Source organism: Cherax quadricarinatus, chromosome 13, assembly GCF_038502225.1.
Source record: "Cherax quadricarinatus isolate ZL_2023a chromosome 13, ASM3850222v1, whole genome shotgun sequence".
NCBI classification, from domain to species: Eukaryota; Metazoa; Arthropoda; class Malacostraca; order Decapoda; family Parastacidae; genus Cherax; species Cherax quadricarinatus.
In genome coordinates, this window is record NC_091304.1 from 23,020,990 (window position 1) to 23,041,071 (window position 20,082).

The following is a 20,082-nucleotide window of genomic DNA, read 5'->3' on the forward strand; positions in this document are numbered from 1 at the left end:
CGAGTCAACATAATAACTTCATTAACACAGGCTAAGCTGGCATGTGATATTGCGCTACGAGAATTAGTCCACGTCTTCCTTAATAGAGGTCTTCCGTTACATTTATATATATATGTCGTGCCGAATAGGCAAAACTTGCGATCTTGGCTTAAATAGCAACGCTCATGTTGCCATATAGGACAAGCGAAAATTTGTGTATGCAATAATTTCGCCAAAGCCTAGCACAGCATGGTGCATGGGTACTTATTATAATCAAAAAGAAGCGCTAAACCACAAGGGCTATACAGCGCTGCGTGCATAGGTACTAGCGAAGGCATGTTGTTTTGCTTGACCATTGTTCGAGTCCACATAACCCCGGATTTACAAATTAATGAAAGAGTAAAATTCTCTCTCTCTCTCTCTCTCTGTATATATATATATATATATATATATATATATATATATATATATATATATATATATATATATATATATATATATATATATATATATATATATATATATGAGAGCTAATCTGATTATCAAAATCTGTTCTGTAAAAAAAATCCTCCTGTTAGAATAAACTAGGTGACTGCCTTCAAAAAATCCTCTTGTTAGAATAAACTGCGTGACTCCAAACTCCTAAAGGTCCCACTTCTCTCACACGACAAGGTCCCTCATCAGTGTGATCACCTATAACGTCTGATGATATAAACAGGACTGACATAGGCAGTTCCTATTTCTTGAAGGGTAAGTGGTTTCCAGCTGAGATGTTTCGCCAGAATTAAGCTTTCTTATCTCCCACTGCTCTGAGTGGGAGTTTCTCAGGGGAAGCCGAATAGTGGTACCGTCTCTTGCAGTAACTAGCATTACCAGGAAATTATTTTAATTGCATTGCAACGTCCGCTTTAACACGAGGAATGTTGCATGTCGGAAGCCTCTTTAACAAGGGTAACACGGTTGCGCGGAATGATGCAGGAGGCAGTGTTAGAGATGGGAGTATTAGAGGAGTTAGTGTAGGTGGAGATGGGCGTGCTGGGGAATTAGTGTTCGTGGACTTAATGCTGAAAGAAGAATGTGGGTAGGGAAGTGTTAAAGAAGGAAGCGTTGGAGGGAACATTGTTGGGGAAAGCAATGATGGGGGAGGCAGTGATGAAGGAGGTAATGTTGGAGAAGACAATGTACCGGGAGGCAAAGTTCCAGGAGGCACTGTTGGAGGGAATACTGGAGACAGCAGTGTTGGAGGAAGGGATGGTGGAAGCAGCAGTGCTGGAGGAGGATTTGTTGGAGGCAGCAGTGTTGGAGGCAGCAGTGTTGGAGGCAGCAGTGTTGGAGGCAGCAGTGTTGGAGGCAGCAGTGTTGGAGGAGGGAATGTTTGAAGTGTGCCTCAGACATCTGAGCAAATATACTTGAATTTTATCATTCCTTCCAAGGAAAGAACATATTTTCTCAATATAACTGGAACAGAACGCGTACGTGCGTGCGTGCGTACGTGCGTGCGTACGTGCGTGCGTGCGTACGTGCGTGCGTGCTTGTGTGTGTGCGTGTGTGTGTGTGTGTGTGTGTATGTGTGTGTGTGTGTGTGCGTGTGTGTGTGTGTGCGTGTGTGTGTGTGTGTGTGTGTGTGTGTGTGTGTGTGTGTGTGTGTGTAACATCTGGGGGAGCATGTCAAGGTGCTACAAACTAACTGATAAAAGCAAGGTGGTCTATTGTTGGTAGTGAACTCACTAGCCAGGGACTAGTCTACAGCTATCACAACATAAGGAGTCATCAGTTCTATTTATCAGTTGCTAGCTGCTAGGACGACGTACATGCATTACACGTATTCAACACGTACTCATCACGTACTCATCACGTACTCAACACGTACTCAACACGTACTCAACACGTACTCATCACGTACTCAGCACGTACTCAACACGTACTCAACACGTACTCAACACGTACTCATCACGTACTCAACATGTACTCAACACGTACTCATCACGTACTCAACATGTACTCAACACGTACTCAACACGTACTCAACACGTACTCAACATGTACTCAACACGTACTCAACACTTACTCATCATGTAATATTGCTACATATGAGCAACGGTTTCCCCCCAGCTTTCTGCCACAGAGCTGGTGACTATCATGAAGCGCTAACCCCGTGTGGGTCATTCGGCATATGCAAAGGGTTTAGGCTCGATCCTCCGTCCGCGTGAAGCTGGCACTCAGTATTTATCTGCAGGTCAGTACCAATGCCAAACATACAATCATTTAATAGGCGTGGCATCTTTCAAGTGAAGTTGTACCTCCCCCCCAAAACCCTCACCTTCCTTGGAGCAAACCTGATTACCCTCCTGTCGCCAGGTGCTGTATGACGCAGGCGGGTTTGGCGCTTCCACATAATTATAGCAGCAGTAGTCTAGGCATGGGAGCTTAAAAGATAGTCACATCAGCCTGAGTGTTGTGTAAGCTGACACAGCAGAGTGTATGCCGTCGTATGTTATACACTACATTGTGATCGTTATTCACTTCATCATCATATTAACTACGCAAGCTTATTAAAAAAATTCCTGTACCCAGCATGTGCTTCACTGTAAGAAACTGCTGTGAGAATATTCATATACATAAATCAGCATATTCCTGGCATTTCAAATGCATAATTCTGTAAATGTTTGAGCTGTATTGTAACCTCCACAGATTTACGAGGCTACTGCCAGGACTTCCTCAGGAAAGTGCTCTGCAATAGTCAATCACTTTAACACACGTCTCAGCCTACAAAAATATTAAATAAGTTGACTGCACTAACACGTCATGAAAGCAACACTTGCTGGCTGGGCTAACACTAGGCGAGCAAGAGTCTGTTACTGGGTCAAACTCACTCGTATGTAACAACTTTGCCACTAGTGAGAAAACTTCAATAAAACTAATATTTTTCTTGAATTGATGACCAGTCTCACCTCGACACATGCTGAACTTGTTTATTTTTTTAAAGGTCTGAGACACTTTAATTCAAGCGAGCTTGTTAGCGTCTTTTTTTTCTGTTGTGAAGAATGTCTGACGTTTGGAAAAAAAAAGAAAAAAATATGTTTCCTTCTATCCACTTATTCCAAACATCAAAGTAATACATCTGAAGACATTTTATATGACTCATTTAACCTTCAAGGAGTCATCAAGAATCAATGTATCACTCAAGCGGACACATAAACCTCTTTCAGGTAAACACATAAACACCGAACTTTGCTTTATTATGGAGATGACCGTCACCCTCCTACCTCTCATCCTCTACACAGATGTTCACTCGAGCCAGGTAACCCTCAAGGGCTTCTTATCACAAGGTGCTTAGATCTTACTTTGAGAAGGAGAACTCACTCGCATCGCATCACAGGGCAGTGAAAACTTTAAGCTACAGCCTACAGTTCAGCCTTAGCTCTGCTATTTTCCATAACCATACGTTAAATGAGTAGTATTTTAGCTCAATATATCGCCTTTGAAGCACTGAGAGAACGCTATTTCATGGAGTGAAATGTCTATTTACTCTCCTTTGTGTTCAACTTGATTCTTCGTTCGCAGTTGCTGTTGACAGGTATTGAGATGTTTCCTGCGTCCCTCAGCATTAACGGTTCTTGCAAGACCGCGTCCGTCCAGCACCAGTAGATTAGGTTCTAAGGAAGACGCCTAGAAGCAGCAGCAGCAGCAGCTGCAACAACCAGCCAACGTTGTTTTTGCCTCCTCCGCTGCCTGTAGGAAGATCAGTAAAGGAAGTTGGTGGTGTTAGAAGATTTATGGGAATCCAGAAGCGATAGACATTATGAAAAGACCAAAGACGAAGGAATATGCTAACACAACTATATACAAAGACCAGACATAATAATATGCTAACGCTACAGACAAACCAAAAAGGGAGAAGCATGCTAAGAATACAGAATGATCAGAGATAATACTCAAGACAACACTGCAAAAATATTGCAATTTACAATACGAGACTAGAAGGAAGAAAAGGATGATAAGACTATCAGAAGACGAGGGAAAGACACCTTTTAACTCTAGAAAGAACAGAGCAATATCCTTATAACACTCCAAAGAGACAGCAGGAGAATTTGAACCTTGTATAGAAGCCAGAGGTATTGTAATTATGCGAGGAACAGGAAAATAACTATTACACCTCAGCTCAAGAAGAGGGGAGGAGGCATTTAATAGTACATAAATATAAACGGAAGGGGAAGACATAACATTGGAGGAAGAACAAAAGAGAAGCAGCATAAGAGAGAGAGAAAGAGAAAGAGAAGGGGGAAATAAATGAGGAGAGTAAACCGTAAGGGTCACTACAGCACTACAGCAAAACAAAAAAAAATGTAAATTAGGGATAGTTTATTACTTCATTTGGACTACCAGGAGGGTAAGACAGAGGAACATTATAGCACCCAGGAACAAGATCATTATATTTATAATGTTGATGTTAGACCAAGAGAGAGAGAGAGAGAGAGAGAGAGAGAGAGAGAGGTGACGGTAAGAGTGACATTATAACAGTGAAATTAGAGAGAATGAGAACTAGCGTTTTAACACTTTTAATACCCAGGAAAATGCCATTGCAAAACTAAGACCGCCCAGGACAATGAAAATTATAATTTAAGTGAGACAAAAGTAGCGGAACTAAGTGAACAAAATCCCACTTTTCAATGAGGCTCAAAAAATCTTATCCTGAACGAGTGCTTCTGACACTTGCCACTTACCGAAGAAGAAGAAGTGGTCAGAGTGTCGGCGTCCCTCTGCCTGGGTGCGGGGCAAGAAGCCAGTCTCAATGACAGAAGTCTCTTGAGACTGGAAGTACACTGTAGCTATCTTGGCGACGCACTTAAGACGCATCTCACCCTTGGGGAAGTGACTACGTCTGGTGACGAAGGTCAAGCCCAGTACGGCTGTCTCAAGTCCATCCGGCTCCTTGTGCGGCTTGTACTGCTTCAGGTACCGTGACTGTGTCTGTAAGAGAGGATCAGGTTCTTGCTGTAACACTGTAACACTAGGTGTCCTTGTACTGCTTCACGTACCGTGATTGTGTCTGTAAGAGAGGACGGTCCTTACACACACACACACACACACACACTGATCCCTGGACCAGACACACACACAAACACACACACTGCCCATTGGACCAGACTCACACATACTTCATGACAAGCCTTTGTGCACAGGAATGTAAGATTCATGTCATCCCTAAACCTCACAATGCACGTCATCACTGGACCAAAGCCAGGCGATACACACAGCCTTCATAGTATCGCTTTAAATTTCAATATGTAAACAAGGATGAGCGCTAAAAGAGTGAAAATGTTCCAGCCTGCGTTAACCTTATTGGTTCTGTTGCGCTGCTGACTTACCACTAAGTACTGGCAAGTACAACACTCATAAGTACGCTCAGAACCACCGGTCGAAACATCGGCGAGCACATGAGATCGCTAATTTCGAGTGTTTTATGTGTATATTTCGAGGTGGGTAAAACTTCTATAAGTAACTCATTCATTCTAACTCCTGGGTTTTGAAGTGGTTCTACAACCCATATCAACAGCAAAAAACAAATGAATAACTGGTTCATTGTTTAAATGAATCCCAAAGTGAACCTCAGACACTGTTGTCGAGTGAATCTCAGACACTGTTGTCGAGTGACCCTCAGACACTGTCGTCAAGTGAACCCAAAGTGAACCTCAGACACTGTTGCCGAGTGAACCGAAAGTGAACCTCAGACACTATTGTCGAGTGAACCCCCGGAAGATTTATTAACGCGTGACTGGCTGCCAATATTCGCCGGGGGAAAAATGGCTATTCTTTGAATTGTCTCATTTTGATCTGAGAAAGAATGAGATTCATCCATACGAGTCAGGTGTGAAGGCTGCCTCCCACAAAACACCTGCCGTTGCCGCTCACAAAACACCTAGCACAAGAACCCCGTGTAAGATCCATCCACGAGAGTCAGGTGTGAAAGCAGCCTCACGCAACACCTGCCACAAGAAACGTGTGTGTGTGTGTGTGTGTGTGTGTGTGTTTTAGTTGTGTGTGTGTAGTTGTTGATGATCAGTAAAGCACATATGCAACACTAAAGTATCTTGCAAATGTGTCATCATCTTGTCAACATTATAATCATCAGTAACTGAATGTGGATGGTCACAGGTGTTAGTGTAAAGACATGGTATGCGGAACATATTTTCATTGGGTGAACGTTTTGACTGTAGAGCGAAATGTGCCAGTTAAAGCTTGATCTTCACGTCGTCTCTTCATACGTATTCGTGGAAGGTGGAAACAACAAAAGGAAGTCCACTGCAGTAGGCCTACTGGTATACGCAGGTTGAAAAAAAAACTACATATGATGTACTACAGGTTGAAAAAACTACACATGGTATACCCCAGGTTGAAAAAACTACATATGGTATACTACAGGTCGAGAAACTACTTATGTTGGCAACCACTTCTCAGGGACGAATTAAAAAAGAAAGTCAGCTGAGGTTAAAATTGAATTGAAAACAAAAATGCATTCAATCGGATCAGAGGAGATGGAGTCATTAAAAGGTTAAAAGAAGTTTTTTTGTCCAGTCATCTTAATGAGTTTTGGACGAGCGGTTCGTGTAGACGTTTGGCAGCAAATCAGGAAACGGATGAGGGTTTGAACCCGTAGTAAGTGAGTCCTGAAATTCACAGGCCAGTGCGTTAACCACTGGGCCAGCTGACTCTTATATGATTCCTCCAACTAGGTATATTTCGCGAGTTCGGCGGCAGGACGGTCCTTTCGTTATATTTGTTGTGCTGTTCAGTCACTCCGTCTGACATATCTCGCACCTCAGAGTGTATCATACTGCAGACAAGCTTAAATCATATATATATATATATATATATATATATATATATATATATATATATATATATATATATATATATATATATATATATATATATATATATATATATACATACATACATATACATACATACATACATACATGTATTATAAGTGAACAGTATTTAGACAAGGGTAAAGAGGTTTTTGTGGCATTTATGGATTTGGAAAAGGCGTATGACAAGGTGGAAAAGGGGGCAATGTGGCACATGTTGCAAATGTATGGAGTAGGACGTAGGTTACTGAAAGTAGTGAAGAATTTTTACGAGGATAGTGAGGCTCAGGTTAGAGTATGTAGGAGAGAGAAATTATTTCCCTGTAAAAGTAGGCCTTAGACAAGGATATGTGATGTCACCATGGTTGTTCAATATATTTATAGATGGGGTTTTAAGAGAAGTGAATGCTCGGATGTTCGCAAGAGGTGTGGGGTTAAAAGATAAAGAATCTAATACAAAGTGGGAGTTGTCACAGTTGCTCTTTGCTGATGTTACTGTGCTTGTGGGAGATTCTGAAGAGAAGTTGCAGAGGTTGGTGGATGAGTTTGCTAGGGTATGTAAAAGAAGAAAATTAAAAGTGAATACAGGAAAGAGTAAGGTGATGAAGATAAAAAAAATATGTAACGAAAGGTTGGATATCAGATTTTAGGGAGAGAGTATGAAGGAGGTGAATGTATTCACTTATTTAGGAGTGGACGTGTCAGCAGATAGGTCTATGAAAGATGAGGTGAATCATAGAACTGATGAGGGGAAAAAGATGAGTGGTGCACTTAGGAGTCTGTGGAGACAAAGAACTTTGTCCATGAAAGAAAGAAGGGGAATGTATGAGAGTATAGTTATAATAGTGCTCTTACATGGGTCTGAAACATGAGTGGTGAATGTTGCAACAAGGAGAAGGCAGGAGGCAGTGGAGATGTCATGTCTGAGGGCAGTGTGTGGTGTGAATACAATGCAGAGAAATCGTAGTTTGGAAATTAGGAGGAGGTGCGGGATTACCAAAACTATTATCCAGAGTGCTGAGGAGGGGTTGCTGAGGTGGTTCGGACATGTAGAGAGGCTGGAACGAAATAGAATGACTTCGAGAGTGTATAAATCTGTAGTGGAAGGAAGGCGGGGTAGGGGTCGTCCTAGGAAAGGTTGGAGGGAATGATAAATGAGATTTTGTGTGCGAGGGGCTTTAACTTCCAGCAAGCTTGTGTGAGTATGTTAGATAGGAGCGAATGGAGACAAATGGTTTTTAGGAATTGACGTGTTGTTGGAGTGTAAGCAAGGTAACATTTATAAAGGGATCCAGGGAAACCGGCAGGCCGGACTTGAGTCCTGAAGATGGGAAGTACAGTGTCTGCACTCTGAAGGAGGGGTGTTAATGTTGCAGTTTTATAACTGAAGTGTAAGTGCGCCTATGGCAAGACAGTGATGGAGTGAATGATGATGATGAAAGTGTTAATATTAAAAATAATATATATATATATATATATATGTATATATATATATATATATATATATATATATATATATAATATATATATATATATATATATATATATATATATATATATATATATATATATATATATATATATATATATATATATATATATATATATATATATATATATATTGCTTGATTTCCCGGATCACACTGTTTCAGGAAGCGAAAGGAGCCAGTTGTGTACTGGTCACAGTAATAGTAAGCGACGTCCACAAGCGGAGGAATTCGACACATGCGACACCTGGATGTGTTTATCTCAAGACCTCTCACCAACCACTGCTGGGCGAAACGTATTCAAGCAGAGATATCCAGCTGTCTAATTCCTCAGCCAGGTATGTGTTCGTACAGTCAAACAACACTTCTTTCATGTGAGTACACAGCCCTTCCTTCATGTGTTATGTGGCAACAGTTCTTCCTTCATGTGTTGTGATAACAGGTCTTCCTTCATGTGTTATGATATAACTGGTCTTCCTGCATGTAAATGTTTTGTGATAACAGGTCTTAATTCATGTGTTATGTGACAACACAGACATTCCCTCATGTGTAGGTATGTTATATGTATTTTCCCACCAAATGTTATCGCACAGACCTGCAATCATGTCATCCCATACAGACTCATCCTTGTGTCACAAGAGCCTAATATAGAATGAAGGCTCCTTCACTTCCTCCAGTTCCTTCGAAAATCTCCTTGTCTGTGCATTACATCTCCCGTGAGCGACAACAAACCTTCCTCTCATATCTTCGTATCCGGAAGACGGTTTTTTAATAGCTGGTGTCCTAAGTGGCGGAGTTTAGGGAAGGTCTTTGAAGTAGGTGAGACCTGAGTCACGGTGTAGGTGGGTCTAAGAGTGGCAGGTGGCAGTAGGAAGGTGGTAGCTGCTGACTGCTAGTTGCCTTACATCCGCCACCTTGCACACAGCTTCCCAAGTATTCTGTCCCATCAGGCGGAAGACTCGACCATTTACTGGATCCCTTTGTAGTGGAGAGCGTCTCTCATGGGACCACCACCACCATTCACAGTACCATGATGGGACCACCACCACCATTCACAGCACCATGAGGGGACCACCATCATTCACAGTACCATGATGGAACCGTCACCATTCACAGTATCATGAGGGGACCACCACTATAGTGTTATGATGGGGTCATTACCATTCACAGTACCATGATGGGACCACCACCATTCACGGTACCATGATGGGACCACCACCATTCACAGTACCATGATGGGATCACCACCACCATAGAGAGTACTATGATGGGATCACTACCATTCACACTACCATGATGAATCACTACCATTCACAGTACTATGACGGGACCACCACCATTCACGGTACCATGATGGGACCACCACAGTTCACAGTACCATGATGGGACCACCACAGTTCACAGTACCATGATGGTACTGTGAACGATTATAATGGTCTTAGGGAACATCTGTCTAATCTTGATTGGGGTTATCTACCTAATGATTTTATTGACGATAATCATACTTATGAATATGAAGGGATCTGCTTTTATGATTGTTTTCTTAATAATGTACACAGTGCCCAGAGTATATACATTCCCCAGAGAGAAATTAGGTCTAATAATAACGATCCCAAATGGGTTAACAGGAGGCTAAATCATCTCTTAGGGGAGAAAAGGGGAATTTATAGGCGCATCAGAAGAGGAGAGGTTAACCTTACTGACCAATATGTTCAGCTTAAAAGAGAAGTAAAAAAGGCGATTAGAAAGGCTAAACGTGACTATGAAATTAGAGTCGCTAATGAATCAAAGACTAATCCAAAGGGGTTCTTTCAAGTGTATAGGACGAAGGTGAAGGAAAAAGTAGGACCTCTGAAATCTGGGAATGGACAGCTGACGGATAATGAACTGGAAATGTGTTCCTTATTTAATGACTATTTTTTGTCAGTTTTTACACAGGAAGATGTAAATGAGATTCCAGTAATTAACAATTATTTAGTTCCTGATGAATTTAAGTTAACTAATATTACTGTCACGAGGGACATGGTTATTAAACAGATAGACAAACTGAAACAAAATAAGTCCCCGGGACCCGATGAGTTGTTTTCAAGGGTACTTAAGGAATGCAAGATGGAGCTTAGTCAGCCATTAACGAGTGTATTCAATGCGTCCATCCTCACCAGTGTTGTGCCAGAGATGTGGAAGATGGCTAATGTGGTTCCTATATTCAAATCAGGGTATAAGTCCACTCCTTCAAATTACCGTCCAATAAGCCTGACATCTATAGTGGGCAAGTTATTAGAATCAATTATAGCTGACATTATCAGAAGTCACCTTGAAGAGCATAACCTGATAAATGAATCTCAGCATGGATTCACGAGAGGTCGTTCCTGCCTGACAAACTTACTGACGTTCTTCAATAGAACATTTTAGGCAGTTGACAGTGATAAGGAATATGATATTGTTTATTTGGATTTTAGTAAAGCCTTCGACAGAGTACCTCACAAGAGACTCTTAAGAAAAGTGGCAGCTCATGGTATAGGAGGTAAAGTTCTAGCATGGATTGAGGCATGGCTTACCAATAGAAAGCAGAGAGTTACCATTAATGGAGTGAAATCTGAATGGGGATTAGTCACTAGTGGCGTTCCACAAGGATCAGCTTTAGGCCCTCTCTTGTTCATAATTTACATTAATGACCTTGATGAAGGGATTACTAGTGACATGAGTAAGTTTGCTGATGATACAAAGATAGGCCGTATAATTCACTCTGAGGAGGATATCAATGAACTCCAGGACGATTTGAACAAATTAATGTCTTGGGTCTGATAAAAGGTACTTGCCCTTGCATGAAAATGAAGTATAAAATAATGCAATATAAACACAAATACAGTATAATGTGATCCTTTATTGATAAGTGTCACAAACAGAAAGTTCTGTTTGTACTTGCCCACCCTTGCTAATGAAAATAACCCTCGAAGCTATAATCTAGGTGAAGTAGAGCTTGGTCATACAGAATGTGAAAAAGACTTGGGAGTCATGGTAAGCAGAAATCTAAAGCCAAGACAGCAGTGCCTTAATGTGCGCAACAAGGCCAACAGATTACTTGGATTTATCTCAAGAAGTATAAGTAACAGAAGTCCAAAAGTTATTTTACAGCTCTTTACATCACTAGTGAGGCCTCATTTAGATTATGCTGCTCAGTTTTGGTCCCCTTACTACAGGATGGACATAGACTCATTAGAGAACATACAGAGAAGAATGACTAAAATGATTTACTGTGTAAGGAACCTCCCGTATGAAGATAGACTTAAAGCCTTAAATCTCCACTCGCAATATAAACACAAATGCAGTATAATGTGATCCTTTATTGACTACGTTTCGCCCACACAGTGGGCTTTTTCAAGTCACAAACAGAACTACCTGGGGTGGAAGGAACGCGAGTATTTATAGTCCGGCTGAGGTCAGGTGAAGAATGCTGCATCTGATGATGTACCGAGTTGGGTTGTAGAGTCTAAAAACTTGGGTAGCTTGGAAAGGAGACTGGACAAGTTTTTGAGCAGACCTTCTACAGTGTTCTTATGTGGGATAGCGATGAAGAAGTTTCTTGGCAAGTGGTTCAGCTATGTTATAGAAGCCACTATTCTGGTTGAAGTTGTCGGATATAGAAATAAGTGATGATTCCAGGATTCTTCGGTATTGAGTGTTGTCTTCTGTGGCGATAAGTCTTGAGTTTCTGTAGTTTAACAGTTTTTAGACTCTACAACCCAACTCGGTACATCATCAGATGCAGCATTCTTCACCTGACCTCAGCCGGACTATAAATACTCGCGTTCCTTCCACCCCAGGTAGTTCTGTTTGTGACTTGAAAAAGCCCACTGTGTGGGCGAAACGTAGTCAATAAAGGATCACATTATACTGCATTTGTGTTTATATTGCCAAATCTCCACTCTCTGGAGAGGCGTAGAATGAGGGGAGATATCATTGAAGTGTATAAGTGGATGACGGGCATAAACAAAGGAGACATTAATAAAGTACTGAGGGTGTCGAACCAGGTAAGAACCAGGAATAATGGATTTAAGTTGGATAAATTTAGATTTAGAAAGGACATAGGTAAGTACTGGTTTTCTAACAGAGTTGTAGACGCGTGGAACAGTCTTCCCAGTGGGGTGATAGAGGCTAGGACCTTGGGTAGCTTTAAGAAGAGACTGGACAAATATATGAGTGGGAGGGGCTGGGTTTGATTGGTGTCAAGGGGTACAGGAGTTATTTCTTGAGTAGCTTTAGGTAGATGTCGTTTTGATAAGGACCTGCCTCGTATGGGCCAGTAGGCCTTCTGCAGTGTTCCTACATTCTTATGTTCTTATGTTCTTAATTCGTACATGAGTAAAAGGATATAAAAGCTATTACTTGGGTAACATAAAAATAGGTTGGACAAATATAAACTGGAAAGAGGCAGGTTTTTTTCAGAGTTCACTCTCTGTAATGTGCTTTGTGTAGTATAACAGGAGAGACTATGTGATGGCAGGGTTTACTGTTTTCAGGAGGATTATTGCTAAGACTTCGGGTACTTAGCTCTGTGAAGACCTGTTTGTATGGTCTCTGAATTTGTACTTAACCCAGTGGTGACCTGTACTTAACTCTGTGAAGAAGTGTCTTGTTTGCTCCCGTGGACTGAACCAAGATGCCCTCCATCGAGCAACTTTACCAGCAACTTAAGGAAGAATTGAGGGCAGCGAAGATGGAGATACGGCGATTGACCGAGGAAAACAAGAGGATTCGTAGTAGTCCTCCTGTTTCGAGTCCTCAGGTCAAGAAGGGATCGTGGTCAGTGGCTGGACAGCAGGGGACGACGAAGTTGACGATCAAGAAGACGAATGGAAAGCCAGAAACGATGAAGAAGAAAGAGACTGCCGTGGAAACTCCTGTGGAAACCTCCAACGCATTCTCGGTGCTACCCGACGAATGTGAGTCGACTACTGGGATCGTCACGACGAACGACAACAAGGAAGGTAAGAATATTGTTGTTGTTGGGGATAGCCAGGTTAGATACATGGATAGGGCATTCTGCTTGAAGGACAGGAGTAGGAGACAAAGGGTATGCTTTCCTGGGGCTGGGATGGAGGACATTGTTAGCCGGCTTGACAACATCATGAATGGTAATGGGATCAATCCTATTATTTGCCTCAGTGCTGGAGGCAATGATGTAGGCAAGCGTAGAAGTGAGGATTTAGTTAGAAAGTTCAGGACAGCTATAGACATAATTAGGAAGAAGGGGGGGCGCCCTGTTATATGTGGCATTTTGCCAAGAAGAGGTGTTGGTAATGAATGGTTGTCCAGAGCAATTGGTATTAATTGTTGGCTGGATAAACACTGTAAGGATAATGCAGTACCATTCATTGACAACTGGGACAACTTCTATGGCCGAAATGACATGTATTCCAGGGATGGGGTTCACTTATCCAGGGCAGGTGTGGGTTTTCTTGCTAACTCAGTTGAGGGGGTTGTTAGGACTTTAAACTAGGATTAGTTAGAGGTATGGGTTTAGAAATGATTAATAATGAGTATGGATATATTGACTTATGCTCTGATATTAAGAATCTTAATAGTAACTGTCATGGAGTAACTCTGGGTAATGATAATTTCAGAAATTGTGTAAAAACAAAGATGAATAGGAAAAATGTGCAGAAGAAAAAACATATGATGGTATTTTATGCTAACAGTCGAAGTGCAAGAAATAAAATTAATGAACTACGTTTGGTAGCATGTGCTGGGAACTTTGATATCATTGCATTAACTGAAACGTGGTATGATTTAAAGAGTCGGGATATGACTGCTGAGTGTAATATTCAGGGATTTAAGTTGTTCAATGTGGATAGATGTAATGGGAAGGGGGGAGGAGTTGCATTGTATGTTCGAGAAAATATTAATTGTTGCATTAAAACAGGTATAAAAATAGATGGAGCAGTAACAGAGTCTGTTTGGGTAGAGTTCGTGGAGGGTCAAGAAAAACTAATTCTAGGTGTAATATACCGACCTCCAGGCTTGGATCACGATAGAGGGAGACTTCTTTGGGACGAAATTGTTAGGGCTTCTGGACACAGTAACATAGTCATAGTAGGGGACTTTAACTTTAGTCAAATTGACTGGAATTCTTTGACAGGTAATCTAGAGTCCAGTGACTTTATGGAAACAGTTCAGGACTGTTTTCTGAAACAGAGTGTAACTGAGCCTACCAGGGGTAATAATTTGCTAGACCTAGTCTTGTCAAATAAGGAAACACTCGTGAATAATCTGGAGATCACTGAAGAGCTTGGCGCAAGTGATCACAAATCCATCACTTTTAGCATTAATTGGGAATGCAAGAATAATGATAATACAGTAAAAATCCCTGATTTTCGTTCTGCCGATTATAATGGACTTAGGGAACATCTGTCTAATCTTGATTGGGGTTATCTAGCTAATGATTTTATTGACAATAATCATACTTATGAATATGAAGGGATCTGCTTTTATGATTGTTTTCTTAATAATGTACACAGTGCCCAGAGAATATACATTCCCCAGAGAGAATTTAGGTCTAATAACAACGATCCCAAATGGGTTAACAGGAGGCTAAAGCATCTATTAGGGGAGAAAAGGGGAATTTATAGGCGCATCAGAAGAGGAGAGGTTAACCTTACTGACCAATATGTTCAGCTTAAAAGAGAAGTAAAAAGGGCGATTAGAAAGGCTAAACGTGACTATGAAATTAGAGTTGCTAATGAATCAAAGACTAATCCAAAGGGATTCTTTCAAGTGTATAGGACGAAGGTGAAGGAAAAAGTAGGACCTCTGAAAATTGGGAATGGACAGCTGACGGATAACGAACTGGAAATGTGCTCCTTATTTAATGACTATTTTTTGTCAGTTTTTACACAGGAAGATGTAAATGAGATTCCAGTAATCAACGATTACTTAGTTCCTGATGAATTTAAGTTAACTAATATTACTGTCACGAGGGACATGGTTATTAAACAGATAGACAAACTGAAACAAAATAAGTCCCCGGGACCCGATGAGCTGTTTTCCAGGGTACTTAAGGAATGCAAGATGGAGCTTAGTCAGCCATTAACGAGTGTATTCAATGCATCCATCCTTACCAGTGTTGTGCCAGAGTTGTGGAAGATGGCTAATGTGGTTCCTATATTCAAATCAGGGGATAAGTCCACTCCTTCAAATTACCGTCCAATAAGCCTGACATCTATAGTGGGCAAGTTATTAGAATCAATTATAGCTGACATTATCAGAAGTCACCTTGAAGAACATAACTTGATAAATGAATCTCAGCATGGATTCACGAGAGGTCGTTCCTGCCTGACAAACTTACTGACGTTCTTCAATAGAACATTTGAGGCAGTTGACAGCGATAAGGAATATGATATTGTTTATTTGGATTTTAGTAAAGCCTTCGACAGAGTACCTCACAAGAGACTCTTAAGAAAAGTGGCAGCTCATGGTATAGGAGGTAAAGTTCTAGCATGGATTGAGGCATGGCTTACCAATAGAAAGCAGAGAGTTACCATTAATGGAGTGAAATCTGAATGGGGATTAGTCACTAGTGGCGTTCCACAAGGATCAGTTTTAGGCCCTCTCTTGTTCATAATTTACATTAATGACCTTGATGAAGGGATTACGAGTGACATGAGTAAATTTGCTGATGATACAAAGATAGGCCGTATAATTCACTCTGAGGAGGATATCAATGAACTCCAGGACGATTTGGACAAATTAATGTCTTGGTCTGAAAAATGGCAGATGAAGTTCAATGTGGATAAGTGTAAGGTACTTGCCCTTGGTAATGAAAATAACCCTCGAAGCTATAATCTAGGTGAAGTAGAGCTTGATCATACAGAATATGAAAAAGACTTGGGAGTCATGGTAAGCAGAAATCTAAAGCCAAGACAGCAGTGCCTTAGTGTGCGCAACAAGGCCAACAGATTACTTGGATTTATCTCAAGAAGTATAAGTAACAGAAGTCCAAAAGTTATTTTGCAGCTCTATACATCACTAGTGAGGCCTCATTTAGATTATGCTGCTCAGTTTTGGTCTCCTTACTACAGGATGGATATAGACTCATTAGAGAGCATACAGAGAAGAATGACTAAAATGATTTACTGTGTAAGGAACCTCCCGTATGAAGATAGACTTAAAGCCTTAAATCTCCACTCTCTGGAGAGGCGTAGAACGAGAGGAGATATCATTGAAGTGTATAAGTGGATGACAGGCATAAACAAGGGAGATATTAATAAAGTACTGAGGGTATCGAACCAGGTAAGAACCAGAAATAATGGATATAAGTTGGATAAATTTAGATTTAGAAAGGACATAGGTAAGTACTGGTTTTCTAACAGAGTTGTAGATGCGTGGAACAGTCTTCCCAGTGGGGTGATAGAGGCTAGGACCTTGTGTAGCTTTAAGAAGAGACTGGACAAATATATGAGTGGGAGGGGCTGGGTTTGATTGGTGTCATTGGGTACGGGAGTTATTTCTTGGGTGGCTTTAGGTAGAGATCGTTTTGATAAGGACCTGCCTCGTATGGGCCAGTAGGCCTTCTGCAGTGTTCCTACATTCTTATGTTCTTATGTTCTTATGTCCCATTTTAAGATGAGCGGGGCTGATGGTCCCCAGAAGGCAGGAAAGATGTTTGGCAAGAACTCCGGCTAGTTTGTGTGGAACACTGCCTATTCCTGACGTGATTGGTCTGAGAGGAATATTGTGTTTATGGGTCTTGGGTAAACCATACATGTGTGCTGGTTTAGGGTTGCTTGGTAACAAGTACAGAAGTTTCTTCCCTTCTCTAGTGCGTTTGAGTATTTGTCTGGTTTTGTATAGAAAGTCTTTGGTGAGCGTCTCCCACTGTTGAGTGCTGATGGGTTCGTATGTAGATTGATCATTCAAAAGGTCCATCATTTTAGTGTTGTAGTCACTGGTGTTGAGTATGACGACTCCACCTCCTTTGTCGGCGGTGGTGACGATAATGTTGGGGTCGTTGGCGAGGTCCTTAAGGGCAGTGATGTATCTTCTAGGAAGATTAGAAGAAGAAGGTTCACATAAAGCTGCAGTGAGAAGGCCCTGTATATAACCCTTCTGGAAGTTGCTGTCACTGTGTCTATGGTTCCTGGTAACAAGATTGAGTTGATAGTTAGGTTTGCGTATGTTGGTGGTAAATTTGAGCCCCAGACTCAGAGCTTGTTTCTCGTAGTCGGTCGCCAACGACCCCAACATTATCGTCACCACCGCCGACAAAGGAGGTGGAGTCGTCATACTCAACACCAGTGACTACAACACTAAAATGATGGACCTTTTGAATGATCAATCTACATACGAACCCATCAGCACTCAACAGTGGGAGACGCTCACCAAAGACTTTCTATACAAAACCATACAAATACTCAAACGCACTAGAGAAGGGAAGAAACTTCTGTACTTGTTACCAAGCAACCCTAAACCAGCACACATGTATGGTTTACCCAAGACCCATAAACACAATATTCCTCTCAGACCAATCACGTCAGGAATAGGCAGTGCTCCAAACAAACTAGCCGGAGTTCTTGCCAAACATCTTTCCTGCCTTCTGGGGACCATCAGCCCCGCTCATCTTAAACACTCAGGCGACCTTCTCAACCGCATCCGTAACCTCTCCATCCGTAACAAGAAACTAAGCAGTTTGGATGTGACTTCCCTCTTCACAAAAGTACCTACCAAAAAAGCCATCGAGGTTCTAGGACGTAAAGTCAACCAGGACCTTAATCTTCCTTTACCTCCCGGAGATTTTGTTGACTTGATTGAACTCTGTGTTAATTTCAACTGTTTTTCTTTCAATAACAAGCTCTACAAACAAACCTACGGCATGGGAATGGGATCCCCAATAAGTGCCGTCCTAGCCAACTTATACATGGAACACCTAGAGTCCGAACACTTCGCCAACATCATCCCTTCAAGCGTCACTTGGTTACGTTACGTGGACGATGTCCTCGTAATAACTCCAAAACGTTTCGATGTACGGGATCTTCAGGCAAGGCTCAACGCAGTTGAACCAGCGATTCAGTTTACACTAGAAGAAGAGTCCAATGACAAGCTACCTTTCCTCGACGTCCTCATTCACAAAGTAGACAACAACCTAAGATTTCAAGTTTATCGGAAACCCACCAATAAAAATGATCTCACACACTTCTATTCCAGTCAAGATACCAAGACCAAAAGAGGCATCATCATCGGGTTTTTCCTAAGAGCATACCGAATTTGTAGTCCTGAGTTTCTTGACGAGGAATGCACTTACATTCACCAAACATTCACTGAGTTACAATTTCCTTCTTTTTTCATCAAAGACTGCAAGAAAAGAGCTCTTCAGATCATCAATTCTCCACGCATCAACACCGCTCCCAACAAAGTTATAATTCTTCCCAACAGCCAGGTTGCACTAAACGTCTCAAAAGTACTTTCACAAGCTAACACCAGAGTCGCCATCGCTTCTATCACTTCAATAAAAGATCTAACCAGGACAAAACCCAAGCACCACGAACCAGTCAATGCAGAAGTTTACACTATACCCTGTGGAGGCTGTGACAAGATCTACGTAGGTGAAACAGCAAGAATCCTCGACACCCGCCTCAATGAACACATTTACGCATGTAGGAACGACAACTTAAACAACGCCTGTGTACAACACCGAAATTCCACCAATCATCTCATGAAATTCAGAGACGCCCAATTAGTGATCAAAGAAACTAATTTCCGCAGACGCAAGTGCCTTGAATCAGCACTGATCGCTGTTTCGAATACAATTAAACAAAACAACGGCAGCTTCACCATCTCCGAAGTCTTAGCAAGAATCCTCCTGAAAACAGTAAACCCTGCCATCACATAGTCTCTCCTGTTATACTACACAAAGCACATTACAGAGAGTGAACTCTGAAAAAAACCTGCCTCTTTCCAGTTTATATTTGTCCAACCTATTTTTATGTTACCCAAGTAATAGCTTTTATATCCTTTTACTCATGTACGAATTATTGTATTATTTTTGTTACTACTACTACTACTACTACTACTACTACTAATACCACCACTAGTGAACATCGAAATGTTACCTCACTAGTATTGCACCTCACTCAGAACCTTTATATACCCTCTGTGTCCATGTATTGTTTGTAATGGCTTGATAAAGCTCCTGGAGAGCGAAACGTTGCCACAATAAATATCACATTAGTTGCACTTGTGTCCTTTTACTTTACATATTGTCGGTAATTCTACCTACTTTATTACAAACTTATCTAATTTAAATCCATTACTGCGGGTTCTCTCTTGGAGAGATATCCTCAAGACCTTGTTAATATCCCCTTTATTAATACCTATCTTCCACTTGTACACTTCGATCAGGTCTTCCCTCATTCTTCGTCTAACAAGTGAATGTAACTTAAGAGTCTTCAATCTTTCTTCATAAGGAAGATTTCTAATGCTATGTATTAATTTAGTCATCCTACGCTGAATGTTTTCTAACGAATTTATGTCCATTCTGTAATATGGAGACCAGAACTGAGCTGCATAATCTAGGTGAGGCCTTACTAATGATGTATAAAGCTGCAGTATGACCTCTGGACTTCTGTTGCTTACACTTCTTGATATAAATCCCAGTAATCTATTTGCCTTATTACATACGCTTAGGCATTGCTGTCTTGGTTTAAGGTTGCTGCTCACCATAACCCCCAAGTCCTTTTCGCAATCTGTAT

General features: G+C 41.2%; 1 protein-coding gene across 1 annotated transcript in view; it reads right to left on the bottom strand.

Annotated features, from left to right (window-relative positions):
- Window positions 1–520: 520 nt before the first annotated feature.
- The window catches only part of LOC138852638 (uncharacterized), a 91,262-nt gene continuing 71,700 nt past the window's right edge, over window positions 521–20,082 (bottom strand). Inside the window, exons 5-6 of the mRNA XM_070084579.1 lie at window positions 4,704–4,950; window positions 521–3,711 (exon numbers count right to left, since the gene is read on the bottom strand). Coding sequence (XP_069940680.1) covers window positions 3,629–3,711; window positions 4,704–4,950 — 330 coding nt within the window. The 3' untranslated portion in view covers window positions 521–3,628. The remainder of the gene's footprint in view (window positions 3,712–4,703; window positions 4,951–20,082) is intronic.